General features: G+C 34.6%; 1 protein-coding gene across 24 annotated transcripts; it reads left to right on the top strand.

Moving 5' to 3' along the window:
- The first annotated feature begins 2,745 nt into the window (after positions 1-2,745).
- On the top strand, positions 2,746-25,584 carry LOC110821325 (RNA-binding ASCH domain protein). Of its 24 annotated transcripts, none has more exons than XR_015819411.1 (16): positions 2,749-3,026; positions 4,043-4,233; positions 4,324-4,384; positions 4,498-4,546; positions 5,580-5,634; positions 5,714-5,801; positions 6,400-6,518; positions 8,479-8,520; positions 9,798-9,923; positions 10,961-11,054; positions 17,400-17,558; positions 17,647-17,801; positions 19,193-19,308; positions 23,531-23,604; positions 25,308-25,358; positions 25,497-25,584. XR_015819411.1 is itself a non-coding variant. In XM_088220729.1 (13 exons), exons 1-13 carry the CDS (start codon positions 2,771-2,773, stop codon positions 19,250-19,252), a joined length of 1,383 nt encoding a protein of 460 aa, XP_088076855.1. In that variant the 5' UTR covers positions 2,748-2,770; the 3' UTR covers positions 19,253-19,614. The 24 variants fall into 24 exon arrangements, 10 of the variants coding, with proteins under 10 accessions (XP_088076860.1, XP_088076859.1, XP_088076862.1 ...); XR_015819410.1 differs by adding an exon at positions 20,267-20,321 and having other exon boundaries at positions 25,308-25,584; XR_015819413.1 differs by lacking the exon at positions 23,531-23,604.
- Positions 25,585-26,871: the final 1,287 nt, after the last annotated feature.

The raw sequence follows: 26,871 nt of genomic DNA, 5'->3' as shown, positions 1-26,871 counted from the left end.
AACTGTGGCAGCGGGGGAGGGTCAGGTAGCTCCCTCATTTCTTTCCGGGTCTGCTGGATAACGATGAGTCTCTCAAATATTTCAAAAAGTCGGTCAACATCCTCTCGATGCAAACCTCCTGGGCTGCTAAGTTTAGTGGGAGTCTTCCTCTCTTCATCTATCTGTACCTGTATTTCACAATGAATGATTGAGTGATAATTTATTTTTATGGTGTTTCCTTAAGTCTTTGTGTAAGGAATGGTTACGAGGAACGCGACTCTGATACTAACTGTATAGGCTCAGAACATAAAAAAAATAAAATCATAATTGAATGCAGAAGCGAATAATAGAGTTAGAATTTACATTCCTTATACAATAGTTTAGAATACCCAATAGGGATATAGGAATATAATTTCTAAAAAAAACGAAAATTAAAGAAATAAATGAAAAGTAAACAACTGAGCATTCTATGACAACCTTCACTAGCTTTTAAAAGGAGTCCGAGTGGTAAACTATTCATAATCCCCTTATTGATTAGGATTTGGATCTTGGTTCTCTTTATATGAAATTGTTAATGAAATAGTGAGCTACACTAGTCCAGTAAGAATATTACACTACTTACCGATACAGAAACTGAAGGTCGGTAAAAATCATAAAAACAACCAATGGATCTCTTAATTTAAGTAAATTTATTTATTATCATAAGTAAAATCATTTATTGCATACTTATCGTTGCGAGCTTTCTAAAACCGACCTATCGAGATAATAAACTCAAGCAACATTATAATATCATATTTAAGTAAATAAGAACAAGAACTTTCCCTTTTTATTTGCTTACCGGTATCTTTGGAGGTTCATAGGGATATCCTACTACGCACGAATCAATATTCAACATTGTCAACTAATTGGCCATCCCCGTACCCCGTTCAGTATGAGCGTAAAAAATACCATCTTTTAATATTCCGTTCGGTATGAGGGTGAATCGGGTCGTTCTCATATCTCGTCCGGTATGAGCGCCAAAAATATCATTTCTCAATACTCCGTTTGGTATGAGACAACATTCACAGTAGAGTTCCCTATGTACCCGGTTCGTCTACTATCTCTCAGGATATCCAGTAAGATAACCATTTATTAATTTACGTAACCAAGTAATTTTCTGTTTGCATATTAATTTTCAATTTCATAAATCAACTGTAAATCACGCAAGATAAGTAATAAATATACATAAAGGAAGTACAATTGAATCATTTAATCATTTTAGTATTTTATCATGTATTTAAAGCTGTAAACTCAACAATCAGCTAAACATGACAAATAAATTACTAACCGGTTTCGGTTCAATTAGTAGTCTGTAATTATTCTAAGAGTTTTCTAAATTGTACAAAATACTACATTATTGATTATTAATCTTCAATTCCATAACAAAGAATAAAGTAAGAGATTCTTACCTGAATCAGTGTCCGAAATACTAAACTTTCTATTGCGCCTATTGGCGATCTATGGGTTTTCTGAATTTTTTTGCGGAGATTAAAACACGCTTCACGTACCTATAAATACTCAAAAACCTAAAATCGATGTTAAAAATCTTTTTTTCAGCCAAGTTGGGGGTTTCGGCGTGGCAGCACTGCCGTACTCCGACGACGAAAGATACGTTAGGGGGCCTCGGTTGACAAAAAAAAATTAGAAAACGAAAACTACCAGTGGTGGAATTTTTTGGTGCGGCGGTTCCGCCGACTCACTTTCACAGCTTGGTGTTTTTCTTCGGTCAACCTATAGAAAATATAATGGTAAAGACAATGGTAGAAAAATCGCATGAAACAGGAAACGGGAAGGGGCTCATCGGAGGCGATTGCAAGTTTTGCCCGTAGTGGCTCTGCCGGGTTTTGCCCACGGTTTTCAACTTATTAACCATTTGTTTTGCTCTGATATGGCCATATGGGTGATTGGAATCGAATTCTGTGTAGGTGAGAGAATTTTTACTTTTTTTGGCGGTCGGAGGTGGCTCCGGTGCGGTAGCGGGCGGCGGTCGGCTCCCTTTTCTATCGACTGGTTCTTCTTCTCCGGTAGGGGGCTGACGGCTAGGGTTCAGGTTTAGTGTGATGCAAAATATTTATACTAATCTCACGTTAATCTGGACCGTTTATCGCATTTAATCTCGACCATTCGATCACACCTAAGGAAGAAACGAATCTGATCCGTTCATCGCGTTTGATCTCGACTGTTCGATCGTACTTAAATAGTAAACGAATTTAGACCGTTCATTACATTTGATCATGACCGTCTGATCGCACTTGAGAAGAAAACGTATCCGGGCCATCTATGGGCACGAGAACGCTTATGGGTTGTCCGATCGTGCGGCACGCGAATCGCCAGCGTAGCCTCCCGCGTGGCACCGAGTTAGTAGGACTTGCCACGCGGCGCGCTCCGATTTGTTGAGACTGTTGACGGTTTTAAGTGGCAAAATTTTTTTAATTGTGTTCTGACCCCCCAATTTTCAATTTTTCCTTTAAAAACACCCTAAATCCAATGTTTTACTATTTTTTATCAAAATTATTTTCAATCTCATTCCTAATTTATTTTTTTCCAAATAAAATAAAATTTTAATTAATTTAGTTTATAAAATATATTTTATTTTATTTTTTATATATATCTAAATTAACAAAATTTATTTCGTACCAATTTTTCCGAGCTCGGTATTTCATTTTACTAAAAAAATTAACACTTCTTAGATTATTCCATTTAAATACTGGAAAATTTATTAAATAACATGCACTCTCCTACTGCTAATATTATGCTATATATAACCGGCGCCGTCAAACCAGCCGCTAGCCACGTTACCCAGTCAAAAGGAGCTCTTCTTCCCCCACCTCCATTAGAGAAGAAAATGGAGAGATTGAGAGACTGCATGCAGGAGCTCGTGAAGTTCACTCTGGAAACCTACATAAACGAGGCCGCAGAATTTGATATAGGGATCTCCAAAGAATTCTGCTCCAATCTCCTTCAAGACGAAGATGATCCCCTTGATCAGTACCCTCGCTCCTCTGCCGGTAATCAAATTTACGATTCTTTGTCAATTATCCACTTGATTTTTATGTTTGTTTACAGGGAAGATAATAGAAACGAGACCGGATTTTCATATGAAGAGATAAAACATTGGTTCGACATGGTTCTGGATAATTCCACTTATGAAATGTATCGTTTTATTAATACATGCGCGTCGCCGGTAATCAATTTAGCCTACACTGTTAGTGTTCCACTACATTTTTGTAAAAATAAGAAAAACGAGACATAGATTGGGAATATGGTTTGGACTAAGTTCTGTATACATGTGACGTATAGTTTTATCAAGAATACATGCGCGTATCTGGTAATCAGTTTACTCTTCATTCTCAGCATTCCACTTCATTTTCCGTTTGCTACCCGGGAAAATAAGAAAAACGAGACTAAATTTCATAGAAAGAGATTTAATCTCGATTCGGCTTAGTTCTTTATGTTTCTATTTCTGAGTTGTTACGTGTACTTTTAGTAAGCGTACGTGAGCGTCGCAGGTAATCAATTTACTCTGCTTTGTTAATATTCCACTTACATCTCTGTTTGCTTCTCGGGAAAATAATTGAAACGACAATAAATTTACTAGAAAGAAATATAATGTTGATTCAACTCCGTAAGGTGTAACTCAACTTCTGAGCTGTGGCGTTTAGTTTTAGTAAGAGTACATGCACATTGCAGAAGTCAAGTTACCCTTCGTTGTTAATATTCCACTTCATTTTCCTAAATTTTGCAGGAAAATTTAATAAAAATGAGATTAATTTCCTAGAATGAGATAGAATCTGATATGACTTAGTTCTCTTTAATTCCAATTCTGGGTCGTGACATGTCACCTATAGTTTTAGTAAGATACAGGCATGCATGGATGTGAATTTATATGTCAACTCTATTTGGTACTTGGAAGGGAATGTGTGCCTTAAATTGCACTCTTAGAAATTGTCATTTTGGTTCTCTGATTGATATCATCTAAAATGTGTTTATTCTCTATTGTTGATGGCTTGTTGAATTGACACAGATACTTTGGGAGGAGTACCTGCTTATCCTCTATACCGCTGTCTTGCATTGGCTTTGCTCCAGTCAATAATTTCTGAAGGATTTTGCAGGCCATGTAAGAGGATGGTGCTGATAAAGGAGGACATTTTTTTGCAGCAGGGAGAAGAAAGGTGGAATAAGTTGATTTTAGAGAAAGGATTTGAATTAGTGAATGTAAGTCATAATTTTCGTGGTGACATTTAGATTTTCTTTGTGATTTGCTTATCATGATGGTATCATTAAGTAAGTACAGCAATCTAGCAGATTTTGAAAGATGTTGTTGTTGAGTGTCATGTTCAAGAGCCATACTTTTTTCTTTTAAAAGGTATTTCGTTTGATGCTTAATGAACTTGCTATTTGAACCTATTAACTTGCCTACTGTTAATTTGCATCTTACACTCTGAGGGGCTTAATTTTGTGATTAACTGGATGTGGTAGATGGACTTAAAACAATTGAAGGAAGGTGTGCTGGTGGTGTGTACAACAGGTATGACTACTATGTGGTCGTTTAGACAAATTTGCTCTTCACTGTGTATCTTTTTAATTTTTTCCTCTTTTTGTTTCTTCGTTTAAATTTTTTTCCCTCATATTCATCATTTCTCATAGGTAGTTGGTAACTCGAAAGGCTGCCTGTAAAGAGGTTATACGCATGTTTTAAAGCCCAGCACGCATGTAGTGTCCAGATCAATTATGGACAGCATCAAAATGTTCCCAATTGCGAACTAAAGTATCACCCTAGTTTAATAAAGAGAGCAGTTTACATTGTTTTATCAGACAAAATGAAGAAGTAATAGGCAAAAATTACCAATTTCATAGTGATATTGGTAAAGGAATGAATGACTCTGGTGGATCCAACATAAACATTGTTTGGGAAGAACTGGTAATTTTTATGTCTGGAAATTGCCATCATTTTAATACTGGAAATTGCCATTATAATAGTTAGAATTTTTTTTGCCTGAGTGAAGTTTCAATTCGATATTTGTGGTTGAGGAAAATAAAGCTTTGTTTTTCCGGTATGCCTTATGTGGAAGATGAAGAACTTTGTTTCCATACTGTCATCCCAAAAATGCGGTTTTTCTAATTCATTTTACAGTCTGTCTTACCTGTTATTCCCCATCACGTTGCATCCAATGCCCTTTGAGAAATAATTAGCCTATGTTTTTCTAATTTAAAAAAAGATTATGGGTCTATGTTGATAGGAGGTTATGATGGGTACCTTATCCGTTTTCTTATCCACTGGTATAACTTAAACTTAATTTTAAGTTTGTCTTTCTTCTTAGCTAAGTATGTTTGCAGTTTATGCTTGTCCTCCTTGTTTATTGCTGATGACAAGTTGATTCTACAAGTAATTATTAGAGGCTCAGTTCTGTTAAAATCATGATACTTCTTAGTTTGACTCTTTAGTTTCCAATTTGACCTTTTCCTTTTACCGAGATGATTTAATGTTCTATTTTTGGTGTTTAATTGTTTTGTTTAAATTAGTCTTATTTTTTCCCCTTTTTAATTGTTTACTTGACTAGAATTGCACCGGGCACGTCGATTCTTGTAAATAAATGCGTGGCATTTGCAGTTGAGGTGATATAAAGTTGATGTTACTGCAATCACTTATCTTTCATATTTTGGGCTTGGCTTCAGCAATTTCTTTTTTGAGCAGGATGTTCACCAATATGCTTCATTTTCTGAGATGTTGGAAGCTGAGGGTTTAGCAAAAGTCCTTCCTGGAGTTGAAACTGTTGAGGAAGGTAGCGGCAGTTTATTATAGTTGGTGTTATTTTCGCTTTGATCAAATTCCATAAAAAAGAATTCCTTTGCTCCATTCTTTTAAATTCAAATATGCTACATTATGCTGTGTATGGTTTCTTGACATAACTACTAGAAGCTTGAAAGATGAATCACTGAAGTCAAATCCTGTCATTATTTTTTGCCTGGCTGGCATGAAATGCATAAAGCTTGGGATTGGGGTATTGCCAGGTAGACATGGGATTGGGGATTTATGGTGGCTATAATAATTACTAGGAAGCGATTTCAGTAAATACCTGTAGGGGAGATATATGTTTCAGTTGCATCTTTTCTGCGTGGTAAGCATGGCTGCATCAGATGTTGCTCAAATTAATCTTTTCCCAACTGGTAGCAACTTGTAAGAGTATATACATTAAGTTCCTTATTTGCCTTGGTTGGAAATCAATAAACTCTTGTTTGCTTTTCATACTTGCCTTGTCCCCTATTCTTGCAATTAAACTTCCGTTGGAACCTCAAAATGAAACTTGTCTCTTGATCTTGTAATTATTTTAAATTCTAACTAAGCAATAAGTTTTTCCCCTCATTTTTTCATATGTTTAGGTGTGCAAGTATATAGGAAGTTTTATACTGAGGAGAAGGAAAGGTCCAATGGTGTCATTGCAATCTGTGTTTCTAAATTGGCGGCTCAGCCCTACATCATTTTGGCGAGCTTATTGGCTGTGAGTTGCTCTCCTACACTTACGAGTTCAAGTTGTAACATAAAAGTAGAAGCTGAAAGGAGTCTAGTTCATGATTGAGTTTGAAAGACTGTGACATCATAATTCCTACATAACTTTTACTATTCTGTTTCTGTCCTCTTCTTTAACATATTATACAATCTGTTGGAAAATTCTCTTTTGTCTCAATATCGGGAATTTAATCTTCCAAAAATACGGGATATCGCTTAAGGAATCCCACTGATATGGATATTTGATTTAATTAGATTAGAACAACAGAGTTTGTGCCGTTGTTTCCCTTACCTCAGAGTTCTTCCTGTTTCCGGACATGTTTTTTTCCCCGCACATTTGTCCCTTGAAGCTGCTCCAGCATGTATCCGTCCTAACACACGGCTACTCTCCTGTCCATGGAAAAGTCCGCCCTGATGCATTATCTCCTTTGCTCTCGTTAGCTTTTTTTTTTAAAAAAAAATTTTGTCACCTTCTTGCTGCCCGGCTGATGCTGACCTCCAGTGCTGGCTCCCTCACTAGACTGAGTTCTCTGCCCTTAATTGCCAGGATCCTTGCCAGACCTCTCTGTTGTTGGATCCTTGGAGGAGAATACCCACACCCATTCTGGAGAACATACTAGAAACAAATGTCATTTTTCAACATCATTGGCCAGAATAGGGGAGTTCCAATAAACTGGTGGGAGAGCTCTAAACTATTTGGACAACATTAAACTGAATGGGAAGGGTTATCTTAAGTGGTTGCATATTATGTGAACCTATTTGAAGGAAAAATGGGAACTCAGTAATCTTCTAGAAACAAGGCTGAAGGAAGGAGATCCAAGATTTAATGTGTAGGGCAAAAGAGATTCAATGATAATGTCATGGTTATAAAACTCAAAACTTTTGAGATTGGGATACTTATATGTTCTTATTTATGACAAAAGAGATTTAAGATTTGACAGCGTATGCAAAAGCTTATGATGCTGAGTGTGTTAGATTAAATAAAACTAATACGCTAAAACAAAACAGTAAAGCTATTATCAAGTATGCAAATCTATTATAGAGCTTGTGGCAAGAACTTGACGATTACCAGTGTGTCAAACTAGGTGCACAACAAATGCTGAATTTTGAAGAATTTTACTAAAAAAGATAGAATTTATGATTTTTTTGCACCTCTCAATGGTAAATTCAATGAAGTCAGGTTCTAGATTCTTGGCAAAGAAGGGGGATCATCTCTAAATGAGTTTATTTCTTTTGATTTGCCGGAGGAGAGTTGCAGTTGGGTTCTGCTTGAACTCCAAGTCTTAAAAGGATCAATAGTGTGCCAAAAACAGGAAGAAGAACAAGGAATTTTTCTGGTGTACCTGTTGCAAGAAACCAGGATATGTTAAAGAGAAGTGTTGGAAACTGGAAACTGAATGGTATGGCACCAAATAGAGAGTGAGGCGACCGAGAAGGGCAACAGATAATTCAAAGCTAAGTCAACCTCACCTAAATCAGTCAAGTAAAGAGAAATCTCAAGACCAGTAAGGAGATCGATAAAATAAAGGGCTTATGGTATTATTGGAGAAGCCTAATGGTGCATGCTCTCTAACATTCTTAGGTGAGTTTTCTATTTGTTAAAAATTAACTGTTTTGCATAAACTTATTAGGAACCTATAGATTCTTAGGCAAGTTTTAGACCTATTGCCCAAGCAACTGAAAGATAATTGTTGCAGATGGTCTGCTCATTATCTCCAAGTTGAGAATGAAAGATGCATATTTACCACCTTAAGGGGGAGGGTTGGAAATCCCTCGATCTTCTGTCTTCCTAAAAACATGAGATACAAGTTATGGAATTCCTCTAACATGGGGAGTTAGTTTGATTTGGTTTACTGTGATTTCTCCTTTTTTCTCTTTGTTACACCTATATATATCCATGTATATGCTCATTCTCAATATATAAGAAATTCATTTTCTCTCTAATTTTACAGGAAAGTTACACGAATGTACTAAACACCTTTCTATCCATGCAGGTATCATTTGAAAAAATTCTCACTTCAAATAGAAGCTTTTTAGTCAGCCTAAGCACTATTGAAATTCCTAATATTTTATCTGAAATATTATCTAATGAGAAGTGAAAAAGATGCTATGAGAGAAGAGATGTAGACACGAGAGGAGCATTGAGCATGGGAAATTGTTGACCTACCACCTAGAAAGAAACCTATGAGATGCAAATGAGTGTTTGTAGTGTTGTACATGTAAGATAGCTCCCTAGAGAAATACAATGACAAACTCGTAGCAAAGGGATATATACAAACCAATGGTATGGATTACCAATAAATATTTGGTCCAGTGGTGAAAGTGAATAGGGTAAGAGTTTTGTTGTCTTTAGCGGTCAACTTTGGTTGGTATTTGAAGGAGTTTGATGTAAGGAGTGTTTCTTTCACGACAACTTGGAGAAAGATATATACATATATATTTACATATTTCTAGCGGATCTTGGTATATGCCAATTACATAACTATGACATGAAATGATGAGAAAGAGAGAAACATTAAGAAGATGTTAGTTAGAGACTTCGAGATTAAAAAAAAAAACATCTTTATTTCACAAGATATGTGATCAGTCTCCTAAGAGAGACAGGAAAGTTGGCATGTAAATCTGTCTCCACACTGATTGAGCAAAATAACAAAGTATGAGAGACAAGTGAAGATCCAGTTTCAGTCAGACAGATGTGCTGAAGACTAGTGGGAAAACTTTATGTATCCTTCCCTCCATTCTTCTTCCAATCTCAACCAACATCTCAATCACAGCTATCATTCTCTGCATTCTCAAACAGTCCAGATGACCTAAACACAGAACCAACAGACACACCTTCTCTCTAAAGTGTAGCAGCCCTTTGGTAATATCCGAACAATTCTTTTTTTTTTCTCTAAAAAAAGAGGTACTAGCTGTCCAAGTAAAAAAGGTTAGGGAAATTAATTACAAATAGAAATATCCAAGATATCTATGCTCTTATTTTTGTCAGTATGTGAAGAATTACTCAACATGGAAGATGCTCACATAACACCCTCTATGAAGTACACATTTTCTTTTAAAAAGAAAGTATTTTATTTTCTTACTATTGTCAATATTGGTACTCCTATATTCAGTATGTGCACAAGTGCGTAAGCCCTTCTGCACTATCTGGTTGCTTTACCATATGTCTGCCAATATTTTCAGCTAAAATGTGCAACATCCTGACAATCTTTTCTCATCTAATTTACTTTGTGTTTATTTTAACATCTTTATTTTTATTTTTTATATCCAGGGATTGAGTTATGCAGGTATACAAAGCCTTCTGGGTGTTGCACATACTGCTGGAACAGTGTTCGATGCTCTTCCCCCACCAAGATCTACTCTTCTCTCATCATTCACTTTGCCATATAAAGCAAATGTAAGATACTTATAATTTATGCATGGTGGAGTTGTTTTCATCTTTTTTCATTTCCAAACATTTTAGTTCTTCCCCTGGTTGCAGAGGTGGCATCTCGTCAAGTCATTGCATATTTCAGTGTTTGGGCATTTTGGAAATATGTTGTGCAATCACATCCTGCTTTGGTGCCCATCTGCGCACCAGCTGTGCAATCACATCCTGCTTTGGTGCCCATCTGCGCACCAGCTCTGATCTTTGTCATATGGCTTATTAGGGTGGAGTTGGGTTTTTGTAGGCTTAGTGAGAAAGAAGATTTGGGCGTGGATGAGCAAACAAAGTGATAATCACTTTATCAGGCTTCTCCTCGGCTACATTTTGGGCTATTCTGAAAGAGATAAACAAGAGGACTTTTGAGGGCAGAGAATATAAATTTGATAGATCTAAAGATTCGTGGTTCTAGACTGTAATTTTTTTTTTGTATTAGGGATCAACCATTGAATTAAGGTGAAGATCTTGGAACCTTACAAACATTTTGTTAGAGTTGTAAATGTTTTTGTGTACAGGTTGCACCCCTTTATGCTCTTTAATATTTTGAGTTTTTTCTCCTTATTTTTTTTTTGGTCAGATGACCCAGTTTACTTCAAGGTTAAGTCCTAGGTAACTCGTCATTCTACCTTGATTCTTCGAATTTTTTGGGTCAACTAAGGGTCTCAACTGATGTTTGGGTTTAATCCATAACTACTCAGATCATACCAGGGTCTTGATTAATTTATTTCCATGTCATATCAAGATTTGGGTCATTTCTAGTTTGGGCCAATTTGGAGTTAGGAACCTATCCTTCATCTCATTGTTTTGATGTATTCTAGAGTTAGGGTCTCATCAGGAAAAGAAATAAATACGTTCCAAGTCTCTTTTCTAACAATAAGCATATTTCAAATGTTAGATATACATAGGATTCAAGGTTTGAATTAAATTCCTACTCCTAATGATCAGTGTTTTGTTCTTATATTCCACTCTGAAGGTTTTATTTGGCATTATTTTTGTTTTTCTTGGTTTAGGTCAAAGGTGCAAGCTTGACACATGGAGCAAGGGAGTTCACAAAGCATGCTCATAGGAGTAGTGACAAATTTTGGGGTATTGTAAGTGGAAACGGTAAGTATCTGTGTGGTCTCAATTTTCTATTGTGTTCCTAACAAGATCTTATGTTTATTTAATGTGCTTGTTTGTGGAGTAGTGATACTTTTTCTCTTGTCGCTGGATGGTGTCTTATTTATATGTAAGTCCTTTCCGTAACATGCATCGCTGTTAGAAGTAGTGTGTATGTGTAATTTAATATATAAGGATATAATAATACAAAATTCATGTAGTTAATATTAGGATTTCCTTTCCTGTACTAAGAATAATGTATATATAGGGCCATTTTCTATTTATAACATTCATTCTATTCTCTCACATTGCATCAGAGTTATAGGAAAAAATATTCTAGTTTTTCACAAAACCTAATCGGCCTCTATTATGGAAATAAGAAAACACAAAAAACCCTAAACTGGTCTTCATTGCCGGAATAAAAATAGCCGCAGTTTTCAGCTGTAACTGCTCTGTTTCAGCTGCAAACAGCCACCGGCCGCTTCTGTTTTTGGCGCTCTGTTACGGTGTGTTCTGTTTCAGTGTGCTATGTTCCATGCGTGTCTCGCCCCTGTTGCAGCCACCTCTGTTTCCATTACCCTGCTTCAGCCGCTGCTTTGTTTTGCCTTTATTTTTGCTCCAGCCAGCCGCTGCTCTGTTTTGCCCCTGTTTCCGCTCCGGCCAGCTGCTGCTCTCCTCTGTTTCCCTTCTGTTTCTGCTCCAGTCAGCTACTGCTCAACTCTATTTTGCCCCTATTGCTGCTCCAATTAACTGCCGTCCAGTTGCGCCCAGACGGCCCACACAGCCCCTGCGTGCACCTGCCTTAGCCAGGCACAGTCTTTGCGCGCCTCTTCAGCCATGACCGGCCTTTGCCACTAATTTTTCAGGGTTTGTTTGCCTCTTAATCACTCCACCAGCAAAAGTTTTGAAGGAAGAAATCACATCAGTGGGGATGCAGAGTATTCTAAGTCCAGGGATAGACCCACTTTACAAATCAATGTAGAAGAAAAAGATTCAGAATACAAAAGTTTAAAGAGGAAATTGAAACACTAGGAGCTCATCTTGATTCTCTAGAAAATTCTACGGGTACCGATTTATTGGCACATTCATGTAAGTTTCCCTTTTCACATGGTTTGAATGCCTAAGATAAACAGTTTGAACACTCATAAATCATAGACTCAGAAACAATTGATCATATGACCAACTTCTCTCAATATTTTAACACGTACATTCTGTCCAAATAGTAAAAGTCACAGTGATATTGCTGATGGTTTCTTAAACATCATTGCAAGAAAGAGTAATATCAAGATTAGTCCCAATTTGATACTTAAAAATGTGCTTCATGTTCCAAAAACATGCACTAATCTAATATCAATGACTAAGTTATCACAAGATTTGGATTGCAAAATATTATTTTTCTCATCTCACTATGACTTTTAGGAACTCAGGAAAGATGATTGGGCATGCTAAAGTTAGGAACAGATTGTATTTCTTGGATATACCTGGACTATCTCTTTTCTCCATCTCTTCAACCATTACTGATAAGATTTGGCTCCATCATAAAAGACTTGACACCATTCATTTATTTCTCTTGAGGTGATGTTTCCCTCTTTATTTAAGGAACCCAAGAGTAAAAATTTGTACTGTAATATACGTGAGCTTCCTAAAAATAAGCATGTGCCATTTCTTATAAGTAACAAAAGGAGTTCAATTCCTTTTTCATTACTCCATAGTGACATTTGGGGTTCATCGTACACATCTAATATTTTTGAGACTCGATGATTTGTTTCCTTTATTGATGATTATACAACAGCCAATTGACTATTTTTGTGTAACTTAAAATCCAATGTGAGTCATATACTACCTCAATTTTATAATGTGATAGAAATTTTTTTTGGGATCCCCATTAAAAAATTATGCATTGACAATATTTGAATCACACACTATATCTCTTCTTTACCAAAAAAGGATTATCCATGAGTTTTTGTGTGTCCAATCTACAACAAACAGAGTGACGGAGAGACCACCCGAGTTTCTTATTTCGAAGCAACTTTCCTAAACAGTATTTTGGGAAGCAATTCTTGCTGCTACCTACTTTATTGGCCAATTACCATCAACATTTTACCCGAAAGTCAGTGTTGTAAATATTTTGGTTCTTAGAATATTCGTGTATGTTGCCTTTGTTCATATACATTCACAACAAAGAGGGAAACTTGATTCTAGAGCTCCTAAAGTGCATGTTTGTGGGATAATCTTCTTCTCAAAAGGAGAACAAGTGCTAAAAAAATTTTATGGGTCTATGAATGTTACATTTGTTGAAATTGAGTCTTACTTCTCTTATCCTTCTCTTCAGGGGGAGCCTTATTGGAAGATAAGGATAATGACTTCTCTTTTGATATCACCTTTTTCCCTACAAAACCTCCACTTACACCATCACTAGGAAATTACCAACCCCCAAAACCTAGAGAATAACTCAACTCCAGAGACCATAAATGACTACCCCAAGTGCCTCTAAACCTAAAAAGTAACCCAACTTCAGAAACCATAAATGACCTAAGATTTACTTAGGTGTATTCAAGGAGGAAGAATCTGGAGCCTGAGTTGAAGTAAGTTCAGGTATCAAAATCAAAATTTGGAAATGAAGTAACTCTTGAAAACTCTGTGCATTATGATATTAATGTGCCTATTGTAATTCATAAATGCACCAGAAAATGTACTAAACATCATCTTTACTCAAATCTCACTATTTGTGTCATTTAATAAATGTTCACTATCTCGTATAAAGTTTCTCCTGAGTTTGGATACTTAGTTTATCTTTAATTTATTATCTGAGACATTATCCTATAAAAAATGAAAAAAATATTAAGAGTTTTGAAATGCAGGCATTTGAACAAAATTAAATGTCAGAGATGGTCGATGTTCTTAAAGGAAACGACCAGTGAGATGCAGATGAGTGTTCACCATAAAGTATAAAGCCAATCGCACGATAGAAAAGTACAAAGGTAGATTGGTAGACAAGGGATATACACAGATATATGGTATTGATTATCAAGAGATCTTTGCACTTGTTGCAAAAATGAATAATCTATCTTCACATACATTAAATTCAAAGAGGGAAACTCGACCCTAGGGCCATCAAGTGTGTTTTTTTGAAATACTTACCAACACAAAAATGATACAAGTTCTTACCACTAATCCACCAAAAAAAAAAAAAATGTATCTGCTGATGTTTCTTTCATTGAGACCAAATCATTCTTTGACCAACTTTATCTTCAGGGAGAGACTATATTGAAATATAAGGGGGGACTCGTTTTTTGACATTTCTCCCTTACTCTTAAACACTATACCTATACCCTTGTGCCAAAAAATGAGCCCAAACCTCAAGCTTCACAAGATGAGCCTGAACCTCAAATCATACAAGATCCACGCTTTATCATAGTGTCTTCAAGAAGGAAAACTTTGACATGACCTTAAGTAGGTTTAAGAATCCGAGTCGGGTACAGGAAATGATGTAAGCTTTGAGAATCACTCTTTTTCTAATGTTGATATACTTATTGCACTTAGAAAAGTAACTAGAGAATGCACTAAGCATCCATTCTATCTAATTTCTAATTTTGTTTCTTTTGGAAAATGTTATCCAATTCACGAAGTTCCTTATGAGGCTAAATGTAGTATTAATTTCGAACACATTACATGAGACTTTAATTAGTGAGGAATGGAAAAATACTATAAATGTTGAAAGCAGACACTTGAAAAGAATGAAACTTGGAAAGTAGTGGATATGCCTAAAGAAAAAGGCCGATAGGCCGAAGAATAGTTGAAAGACACAAGACAAGATTGGTGGCTAAAGGGTATATCCAAATCTATGAGATTGACTACCAAGAGATTTTTGCAACTGTTATAAAGATGAATACGGTAAATATCGTACTATCTTTGGCTGCTAATTTCAATTAACAATTGTAACAGTTTGATGTGAAAAATATTTTCCTACAGAAGGAATTGGAAGAAGAAATTTGTATGGGAATTTCCCTAGATCCAAAGAAAAGAATAAGGTATGCAAACTAAAAAAACAATGTATGGGCTTAAACAATTCCCTGGACGTGGTTTGGGAGATTTGCCAGAGTGATGCTATTGCTATCTATTGCCTACAGATAGAGTGAGGAGATCATACATTTTTCATCATGCACTCAAAGTTAGAGGGAGTCATAACCCTACTGATATGTGTAGATAATACAATTGTTATAGGGAATGATAAAGGAGAGAAGATGACTCTCAAGCAATGCCTAGCTAGAGAGTTTGAGATTAAAGAATTGGAAAGATCGAAATACTTTAAGGATAGCAAGTGTAGTGGCCAGATATTACATATGTAGTAAGTGTAGTGAGCCAATTCTCTACAAGCTCAAAGAAACGCATTTACAAGCTGCCTACAGGTACTCCACTACTTGAAGGGTATTCCAAGAAAAACAATTATGTTCAAGAAAAATAATGAGCTGCTCTTTGAAGCATATACTGATGTGGACTATGCAGGTTCATTAGCAGACAAAAGACCTAAGTCTGGTTATTGTACCTTTCTTGGAGGAAACCTAGTTACTTGGAGAAGTAAGAAACAGAATATAGTAATCCCGTTCGGTGCAGAATCAAATTTCGGGGTTATGACTTAATGGGTGTGTGAGCTCCTATAATAAAGATGATTTTAGAAGACTTAAAGATTCAATGGTATTGACCTATAAAACTCTATTGCAATAATAAGTCAACAATTAATATTGCTCACAATTCGATACACTATAAATTTCGGGGTTATGACTCAATGGGTGTGTGAGCTCCTATAATGAAGATGATTTTAGAAAACTTAAAGATTCAATGGTATTGACCTATAAAGCTCTATTGCGATAATAAGTCAACAATTAATATTGCTCACAATTCGATACACTATAAAACGACGAAGCATATTGAAGTTGACCGGCACTTTATCAAAGAAAAACTAGATAATGGTTTGATATGTACACCATACATACCCACTGCTTTCCAATTTGCAGTTGAGTAATCTTGAGTTTCAAACTATTATTGTCAAACTGGAAATGAATAGTATCTATTCATCATTTTGAGCAGAGTGCTGGAAGTGTAGTTTGTATATTGAGCAGGGTAAAAAGGAATGTTAATAATATACCATTTCTCTTTGTAATTAAATTTGTTTCTTTTGCTTGTTCATATAAACTTGTATATATTAGGTTCTATTATTCAAAAAAATTCTTACTTTCATTCTCCACAATTTTCAATGTAAAAAGGTATGTCTCTCTCTCTCTCTCTCTCTCTCTCTCTTCATGGCTCCCCTCTCTTCCCTTAACAGCTCCACCTTGCTTGTTGTTCAGGCAGGAGCTCCCCTCCTTTACATGCAGACTCACCTTCCTTGATCAAGTTCTTTTCTTTTAAATTTTATTCTATTTTGTCCCTTAACTTTTTAGGAAATGATAATAATAACATATTTTTTCTTAGAGCCAAGTTCGGCCTGAAGTTGAGTTGGTGGCACTCTAAAGTTCATTGGGTTGCTGTTGGTCATAGTCCATGGAGATGGATCAGTAGGAAGTGAGATGTCCTCAGGGCTATTGTAATCTTTTTTGTCTTTTCTGTCTGTAAATGTCACCTTCTGTTCATTGTTGGCATTCCCCTTGGTTCCCTTTTAATATTATTTCTTTTTTTTTTCCCTATAAAAACAACACATTTTTTTTAAAAGACAAATAGGTAATTATTAATAATGCAGAAATCAAATTTATGTTGCTTTGTAAAAAAACAAAGGTTTAATTGATTTGAAATTGTGTTGATTATGGAATTATTACTATTATTATTTTATTGTGCAATTAGATTTACTTGTACATCATAGAAAATTAAATTAAAATTACTTGTTAATAGACTTTTTCACTGGATGGAGCTCGATAATTGGGTCCTCAGGTGTCATAGTTGCATTATGCAATAGCATGGGCCTGGTGCACCCTACCATAGAATAGAGACAATGTGAGAGAGAAGATTCTCCTTGACTTAGACCTAGGAGGCTAAAAATAGAGCATTAGGACTTATATTTTCTGAAAAAGGAAGTGATAGAGATGGATCCTCCAATTGCATCAGGTATCCATAAAACCCTTTTTCCTAGAATCTCAAGAACGAAGTTTTGACAAATTTGATTGCAGGCTTTTTTATATGAATTTGCAGATGACGCCTTCTCATTTTCAAATTTTATGTCATGGAAGGGCTTAGCTCTTTGCATTGCTGCATTAGCTAACTACTCTTAGCAGAATGGTCAGTTACTTTCCTCCCCTCAGTTCGAGGGAGTTGATTTGAGCGAGCTCTGAAGACGTGTGCTTCTTTGTAATGTGCCAGAAGCAAAAAGAAAAAAAAAAATACCTGGGTTGTTGGAGAATGTCACATGGGATGTGGGTCTTAAGAGTACAACTGAGAAGAATCAAGGTTCTCTGGTCAAACTAATGTATTCATTCATGCATATATCTATATATGCATATTCAAGTGTGATGTGTGCAAGTATGTCTATGTATTCTTCCATGTGTCCGTGATGATTATGTTCTTATTTCACTATTTTCTTATTGTTGCTATTTTTTTGACTCCCCAGATTTGGATAAAAATAAGCATGCAGTGGCTGTCATATATTACTTGATAGCTAATTGTTGCTGGCTTAATGTGCATGTTGTTCAACCACATGGAGCTGTGTTTGAAATTAGGGTAGCTGATGGTTATGGTGCACGATGGTCCAACAATGGAACGAAGGTATATTTGAGCTATAAGAATGTTTGTATATTCTTCTTTGAAAGGAAGAAAATTATGTTTTGTATTTACGTACGAAGAAACTTTCTTTCGAAAATGTATTGACATGTAGATGAGATGGTCCTTGAGGTTAAAAACATATTAAAATTTTGAATTAGTTGGTGTGAAGCATAAGGCCAGGCTGAATATATGGAATGGGGTTGGATTGTCTACTCCAGACAGGTTCTAGTATTGCGCTTAGGTAGCAGTTAGTGAACAAAACTTAGACAAGGTTAAACAGGACAAACTTATCTAGTTCTTACTATCTGGTGGTTATTTACAGATTGAACTAGACAATTTTCTTTTGTGAAATGGAACAACTTCCATGCATTTGGGATAAAAATTTTGACACCACAGAACAGGATGAAATTAGTTTTTCTCAAATTGACCAAAATCTTTCAATCTCTCTTCTATATATGTGTTTCTCTTTCTCACTAACATGGGAATATTTGGGTGATTGTACACCTCTTCTGTTCTGTTGTCCATTAGCTTACCAAAATTTTTTTCTGCATCTCTGTAACTGAACTTTTGTTAGACAAGATACAAGAAAAGTTTTTCTGCATCTCTGTAACTGAACTTTTGTTAGACAAGATACAAGAATAGTTTTTCTGCATCTCTGTAACTGAACTGTTTGACAGCATGTGGAACTCTAGGTTGTCCAGATTTTCAGTTATAGTATTCCACCTGTTAAGTCTCATTTTAGTTGTGCAACAAATGCTACCTTACCTATAATCATCAGAAATGACAGAACACAGTATTCACACTGGAAACAGGAAAACATACTATTAAATCAGTGCTAACAAATGGGGCAACAAGTTCCCCACCTATCTCTTTGCATGTCCTTCATTCCTCTTTCTTTCTATTTCAAATCTCTCATCCAGTTGCTTATGTTTTCTGTTAAACCTTCGAGGTATAAATACACAAGGAAACTCCATCATGTGTCTACTACTTGCTCTTGGACTATTGGGCTTGGTCAAGATTATGAGATAGATGAGATCATGTTAGCTATATAGTACTGTCACCACTTTAAAATAACAAACTAACATTTAATTTTGTATTGATTTACATGTCTACCATGACTTAAAGAAAATACATATCTAATGTCTTGATCGAAAACTGTAGATTGACCATTAATTTTTTAGCTAACAACCAACTTCTCAACTCCCATGTCTGTGTCATTCCTCCTACTCTAGTATCGTTGTTTTAAATCAGATTTACATACCATACGGAAATTATAAAGTTTTATGCAATGGCCTTTTTGTACCCATAATATCAATACTTCTGACAGGATAAACTTTCACCTTTATCATTTTTATGCCAAAGGTTTTCATTTGACGTGCTTTTTGCTATTTTAGTTCATAGGATTTGTTGAGCCGTACGTGGAGGATGGTCACTCAAGGGGATGGAGGCACTAGAATGACTTGCGGAATATCTTTTGCTGCATTGGTCCTTACTTTGATGCCTTCTTATCGTATGCCCACTCTTTTAACTTATTCTCTTTCATTATCATGATACAATGTACTTCTAAGTGATTAGATTGAGGAAATTAGCATTCCATTATATTACGATTCCGTGGAGCTCAGACCATTTCCAATTTATATTCTTGTTGTATTAAGTGGGATGTATTCATTGTGTTACTGCTAAGATTTGATTTTTGTTGGTTAGAGATTAGTTGTACAAGTGGGTGCATGTCTGTTTCCCCCCCTTGATAGATTGTGTGAGTACTATTTTTATGGTAAGAGAATCATGGTGGCAAGTGCCTATCCTTTTTGCTTAAGGGTCTTCCCTCTCCCTTGAGGAGGATTTAAGGGCCTATCCTTTTTGCCTTTTTTGTGCCTTGTTAATACATTTCATTTATTGTGGTGAGTGCTTAGTGTTAGCAAAGTCAAGGTGTTTGTTGTGTGTATGGTTGGTGATGGTGAGAAGTTCGGGGGAAAATGGGCCTTTGAGTGGTTTTGCTACTTATACACTTCAGACAGCAATATGATGATTCTTCTCTTGGTTTCAGTCATGTTTTTTTTTTTTTAATTCTATTTCATGGTATTTTGTATTCTTCTACGCCCTGAATTCTGTGCATTGATTTGTATTACATCATTTTGGATGGAAATTGGAAAAAAACGGTGATATTGATTATTGTTTGGGCAAGCCTGTTGCTTGGCTGTGTCTTCTACTGTTTAATATGGAAAAAATTTTGAGATTCTTCTCTTCATTCCGCCTTCATTCTATTTCATGGTACTTCATATTCTTCTATACCCTGAATTGTATGCATTGATTTGCATTCCATCAATTTGGATGGAAACTTTGAAAAAAAATAGATATATTGATTAATGTTTGAGCTAGCTTGTTACGTGGCTGTTTTCTCTACTGTTGAATATGGAAAAATACGTAAACAATTAAAAACTTGAACTAATATTATCTTCTTGAGATAGGTGGTAGCCTGTTGAAAGTCAAGATGGCCAAATTGGTCTAAGATGTCAGTCTCAGGTACTGCTATGAAAAAAGACTCGTTTGATTCCCGATCTTTACATATAATTTTATTTTCTAAAAATTATGTGCCTCTCTCTTGAAATATTATTAAATAGCTGTTTAATAGTTGAGAAGCTCCTATAAAATAATTGAAGAATAAACAAATGCATTATTTATTCAGGCACACAGGCCAATCATGTGTTATCTCCAGATATTTATGAGCATTCTACCATATTCTGTGTGATGCATTCAATATCTTTGGTGCGAGTTGCTTGTCTCTCTTCTCTTAAAGTCTTCACTACCTCTTTCTCTGCATGGGTTTAGTAGGCAAAAGGCACAAAATGTTACGATGAGCTATTTTTGCTAGTTTGTGGGTTTTGAGGTGGGAAAGAAATGGCAAAGTATTTAATGGTCGTTTCCAATTTCACTTGTTTATTTGATCAATGGATGGTGTTTTTGGCTTTGTTTTGGGTTAGGACTCATATTCCCTTAACCTACTTTGAAAAGGGATTTAGCAACTATGTTGCTATGAAGTTTGGCTTTTTTTATTCTTCTTCTGTTCTGTCCTAGAACGATGTAACACCTTCTAGAATATATTCTTTTATTATCTTTTTTTAATAATATTTTTTCTTTTCTTTAAAAAAATATATATATTCTCTTTTATCTTAAAAAAATCTAAAAAAATTAGGTGCTGCAAGATATCATTCTGGCTGATGAAATTGACATGTTGTGATAACCAATAACTTCGCTATCTCTTATTTAGGGAACTTCATACTTTGTTTCAGTGTGCAGTGATATTGTTTTTGAAATTTATCTAATTCAGAATTGAAATATCTTGTTTCTTTGGTGGCGAAGAATGCGTGAGATATTAGTCTAATTAGTAGGAGTGAAGTTTAGAAACTAATTAAATAAATAGATAGTCATTATAGTTTTAGAAGAAAATACACTATGACATCATATCATAAAAAGCAAACTGTTACCAAATAGGAAAAGAATTCAAAGAAAAGTCCAAAGAACATTGTTTTTGTAAAAGGGGGCTCCATGGTATATAAAAGAATAAAACTATAATCTTATCTTAGTTTACATAACTTGACACCTAAATTTGACACATGATTACTTGTCTGTTTGTGAACATAGTTGTTCATGTTATTTGTATTGCAAAATAAGCTACTATATGCTGCAAATTCTGTTCAAAGTAAGGCACTTTTTCTTTCATTTTCTTCTTGCCCAGGGTAAGATGTTAAGCTTGGTAGTTTTAAGATAGGTATGGAAATTGGATCTAATTTGGTCTACACAGGAACCATTACCACAAGAAAGGGGAAAAATTTATGAGGGAAACATTTTAGCTGATTAAGGACCATCTTGGTTAATGCGATATGCAAAAAATTTGCTTTTTAGGAATTGAGTTACAGGGAGAAATGGGTGGACATAGAAAGGAAATGATTAGAGCTTAAAGTATGCAGTTGGAACTGATAAAATTAGATTGATAATGGAAGTGATCAGGAACAATGCAAGGTAAATTTACTTTAGCATACAGAATAGTGAAGAGTATATGTTTGTCTGCCACTTATCATGTGAGCTTTCATGCGGATCTGCTTGTGGAATAATTACAGGAAAGTGTCCCCTCAGGTGAAAAAGTTCTAGCTGCTGATTATGATTGGCAGGTTGATTCTCTTGCTGATTATGACGTACATATACGTATATGCATACATATTTAAGTGAGCTATCTAAATCACTGATTCACTTCATGACATTTAGTGCGCGTAATTATCTTGCAGACAACTGATGTTAAAACTTTAGTGCCCTAAAGTATGCTTGAAGTCAACAACATACACTAGCTAAAGACAAACTGTCTCTTCTTTATTTCTACTAATTATTAGACATTAAAGCCCTCCAAGCTCTTTATGTACCATCATTGCTTTCTGCACTTATTGTTGGTATAAACTATTTTCACGATCTATGAACACCAACATCGTTAAAGATGTGAGGATTCTTTCTGTTTATCTTCTGAGTATGTAGTTGTGCTTGTGCTTTCAGGGAATAATGTTCCTTTCATGTGTTTAGTGAAGAAATTGGATCAGGAATAATCGGATAAAATTTAGTCTGTCTTCATTTTGACTGCAGTACCACTCCTGCCAGCTCTTTCCTCAGTAGTTCTGTGTCTAGTTGCTAATTGTTCTAGACAACTATCAAATTTCTATGTAAAGATGATTATATTTTCATATTATAGGCCAATAGTCAAATAGAGAATGAATATTTATTTCAAAATTACTGCTGAATTCAAGCATGGATTAGTAGTTTATCCATTGAGGAATAAAATTTAAGCTACAGTTGTGAAGTGAGAATTATTTTTAGGGTTTAGCCAGAACAGTAATTGGAAACTAAAAAAATGAGAAATCAGGGCATCATGCTGGATGAACTTCACAAATGTATAAGAAATATTTTAATGATAATTCCTTCTGTCTTTCTTGATTAGATTTTGTGCTGCACAGTTCCATCAGAAGCCAAACTAGTCATCTTTAAGAATCCTAATTTTCTTGTTAACAATGGGCCCTACTATGAGTGCCAGTGCCAAATTGCTTCTAACTTGAAAGTTGGATAGTTTCTTCACGAACTCTCGGAGGATTTTCCCTTATGAAATATCCAAATAAATCATTAGGTTTTCCGTATTAATCAGCGCCTCTGGTATCAATCCAATCAACCTCTCATCAAGTCATCAACAGTTTATATTTGACAGTTATGCTAATTACTGTTTTGTCTTTTCATGTGTCATTAATGAAAGTTGAGGCCCCTACATATGTACGTATATACAAATATGTGTATCTGTGTACTGATGCTTATATAATCGTGTCGTCACTGGTATGTAAATGCTTTCTCATGAATGGCAATATAGTTACCGTTCTGCTTATTAGTTGCTTATTCATCTTCAGTCAGTCTCTCTGCATATAAGAAGGTAACTTTTTCTGTTATAGATTGGTGATTAAAATCTTTTACGAGTTTCTCACGGGGATCGATCAACTTGGCAGAAATATTGAAGCCTGCCCATGATTTTAGTATAAAATGATCAGTTTATTCCTGAAATTTAACATTACATCCTAAAATTTGTATTACTACTTCCGTCAAAACATCATGTGCCATGAGGCTATCCTTTCTTTCATTCTGCATATTTGTCAGTATCTGCACCTCCATAACTTCATGGACTGTGATCTTTAACTCATAAACCGCAGATCTTACATTTCACCTGTACAACATGGGCATAGGGGGAACTGTGAGACAATCATGGCCAATGGTGTAGCCAGCGGTAATGTACTATGGACTCAAATGTTATCATGACTAATGTTTTCAGTAGGGTAATATTTACGAACAAACAGATATTATTCTTTAAAAATACACAAATTTTAATAATTTTTTACAGCATCGATATGTCTTAATTATTTTACTGTTGGTAATTAGAGATAGCCCAAAATCTCTTAGCTGAAGGCTTAAAAATGCCAGTTAAAGCGAATAGCAACACTGGCATAAGCCTCATTCTTTTACTAAACTGTGGATTTTTAGATTGGGTAAAGTATAGTTTCATCCCTTGTTGTTTGACTTCTCATAATTCACTTCATGTGGTTCTTTGGTCACATTGTAGTATCATGTGATGTGGTTTCTTTTATCATTTCATATAGAACTATTAGTTCTATGGAGACTATTTATATCTTTGAACTGCTAACATGAGCATATAGAAGTTTAAGTTTAAACGTAGGAAAAATTAACAGATTACTAGAGTATACTCTCAAAACTAATAGTTGTATGTAACACTTAGGGGAAAAAAAAAATTACAAGGTAAAAATGAAATATACAGGGGTTGCGTTGCAATAGAGTTGAACAACAAGAATATTGTAATTTATCTTTCTGCATTTTGGGCTCTTTTCTTATTTCAATAATATTAAGTACTGTATTATTTTGTTTCTTGCAATAGATATATGCTTTTTTTTTTTAATACAAGAGCAAAAAAGAGACTTTGCTGTTAACCCGTCAAACTAGACTAGACATTGAATAATACCTTTTTTTTTTTTTTAATTGAAAGAATACTTGATTCTAGAGCTTAACGTTACTGTGAATTAGTCTTTATTGCTAGTTTTCTTTTAATGGTGGATTAGGGGGTGATATATTCAGGTAGACTGTCGAATGGCGTCATTGATTGTAATTATTCGATTGCTTCATATTAAAGTTTTATTAGAAAATTATATATCTTTTTATAAGTAAACATTTAAACTTCAACTAATCAAATTGCCTATATCAATCGTCTAAGAATTCCTTCTACCTTTACCTCCAAACAAAGCTTACTTTGAATTCTAACTATTGAATACATAAATAAAAAGATGCAAAATATATATAACAGAGATGTCCTTTTTTTTTTTTAATATTCAACATTTTAAGAGAAAGTAGAAAGATAGGAAAGTAAAATCAAAGAACGCTTAGTCCTAACCTATGTAATCGTTTGTGTTGATAAGGTATTCTTGATTATCGAGTCATATGTTTTGATTTCTTTAATAAGATGCGTCTAGATCTGGGCTTCGTTACTATTATTCCTTTAGTGGATGTAACAAATAGGATCATTGATTAGAAGGTGAAGAAGCGGCTGAGAACCGATTCCTTTTCATGATTTAGCAACAGAGTAAGGCCTCAATAACCATAGGCTCATTGTTATCTGTTTTTCTTTTTTAAGAACGAGCAAAAAGTGTGATGGGTGTAATTATTAGAGTAATTTTTTGTCGTCGGATTTTAAATTTGAGTTGATGTTACTCTTTAAATGAGTATATCACCCGAATACTAATGAAGTGCAAATAGTTCAAGTAACAGTTTAAATATCGAAGTGACTAATTTGTTTTACGGAAGAAGGGAGCATTACCCATTACCCGCAAATGCAATTATTACAAGGGAATGGGATTTGAATTAGGTCTAATGTGATTGAACTAATGTCTCACCAAATACAATCCTTTGGATGTCTCTTTCCAGGTCACTTTTGAAGCCTCCTGATCAAGAAAGAACCTTTTATTTTTCAGGCAGGTACGCAATTGCATGGTGTAGATGTCAAAGTGCTTTTTCTTGCTTCACTTTTTCTCTTTCTTTTTTTTTTTTTTTTTTTTTTTTTTTTTTTAAATTTTATCAGTTTGGTATCATCAAGATAAAAAGCACTTTATGCAGAAGCCAAACCTACCCCTACCCCGCTTTTGGCTCCCTCTGCTTCTGGCTTCTGGTCATCTTGGTTGGAAATGGGAAGACCATTTGATTATGTCTTTTCTTTTCTTTTCTTTTTTCAATTCCCCTCCTTTTCTCTTGCTTTTGCTTGACCATCATTTTTTTCAAAACAACTTTATAAAACTCTGGACATTAAACACCCTTCGGTTTATTTTCTATTAGTTTTTTTTAACTATTGTTATCTTTATGTTAAATTCTCTGGCTGTGAAACTTCAATCGTTGTATCTTAAAGTGGGGTTGAAATTTCATATTCCATGAATTTGAAGTTAGATAATGGTAATTCAAATATAAAAAATATATTAAAATGAATATAAGAATAGTTTAATACTTAATGGTAGAGCAATACAAACTTTGTACATATGAAAAAATAATAATAATAATAATAATAAAAGAGGAAATGTCAAAGTCCTCAATTTTACCTTTGTTAAGATTATGCACATTCTCATACCCTAAAAATTCCCTCCATATATATATATATATTATGTATGTATGAGAAACATATGTAGACAAGGTAGGTGGCAGAGTAATAATGGACCACTTGGTGTTAAGATCATGAACTTTTATTTTATTTCATTTTATATATTATATTTTCATTTATTTGTTTGTTTATTGGGTTTTTTAATTCTTGGTTTTTTTTTTCCCCCCCCCCCCAAAAAAAAAAAAAAGGAAGCGTAAAAGACATAATTTCTCCAATGATTAGAAGGAGAACAGTAACACAAACCTCTTGTCGTTTTGTCTAATCATTGTTGAAGAATAAACTTCATTTGGATACCATTTAGATTTTGATTTGTATATTTTGTTAAGTATCCTTTAAAACCCACCCTTTACAAAGTAATCGTATTAATTAAATATATATATATATATAAACGTGATTAATTAAATTAAATTTAATAAAATTGTACTTTGTCCATGTAGTTTAGATTCACTGACTAATTAGGTGTACAACCTCCAATCCCACAAATGAAATATTTTCAAGAATGCATTCATAATAGTTTAATCAAGATTTCAATTATCTTAAAGATTAATAATAATAATAATCGTATTAATTAAATATATATTTTTTAAGTGGGTAAAATAAATATTCGTTAATAAGATGATTTACTCATATTATTTGTGATACGATGTAAATAACTTTCAAATAACGATACATAAAAAATGCACAATTAACACCGATAAATAACATGTATATGTATAGTAAGAGTAGCAGAAAAATGGGTACATAATATAAGTTAATTTTTATATACCACAGAGATTTCTAGTTATGATCAAATTTCATTCATTTTTTGAAAATTTTAGAATAATCATCAAGATACAATTGATT

The sequence above is a fragment of the Carica papaya genome, chromosome 5 (genome assembly GCF_054855325.1).
Source record: "Carica papaya isolate Zhongbai chromosome 5, ASM5485532v1, whole genome shotgun sequence".
In the NCBI taxonomy this organism is placed as follows: domain Eukaryota; kingdom Viridiplantae; phylum Streptophyta; class Magnoliopsida; order Brassicales; family Caricaceae; genus Carica; species Carica papaya.
This window is presented reverse-complemented; position numbering and strand designations above follow the sequence as displayed.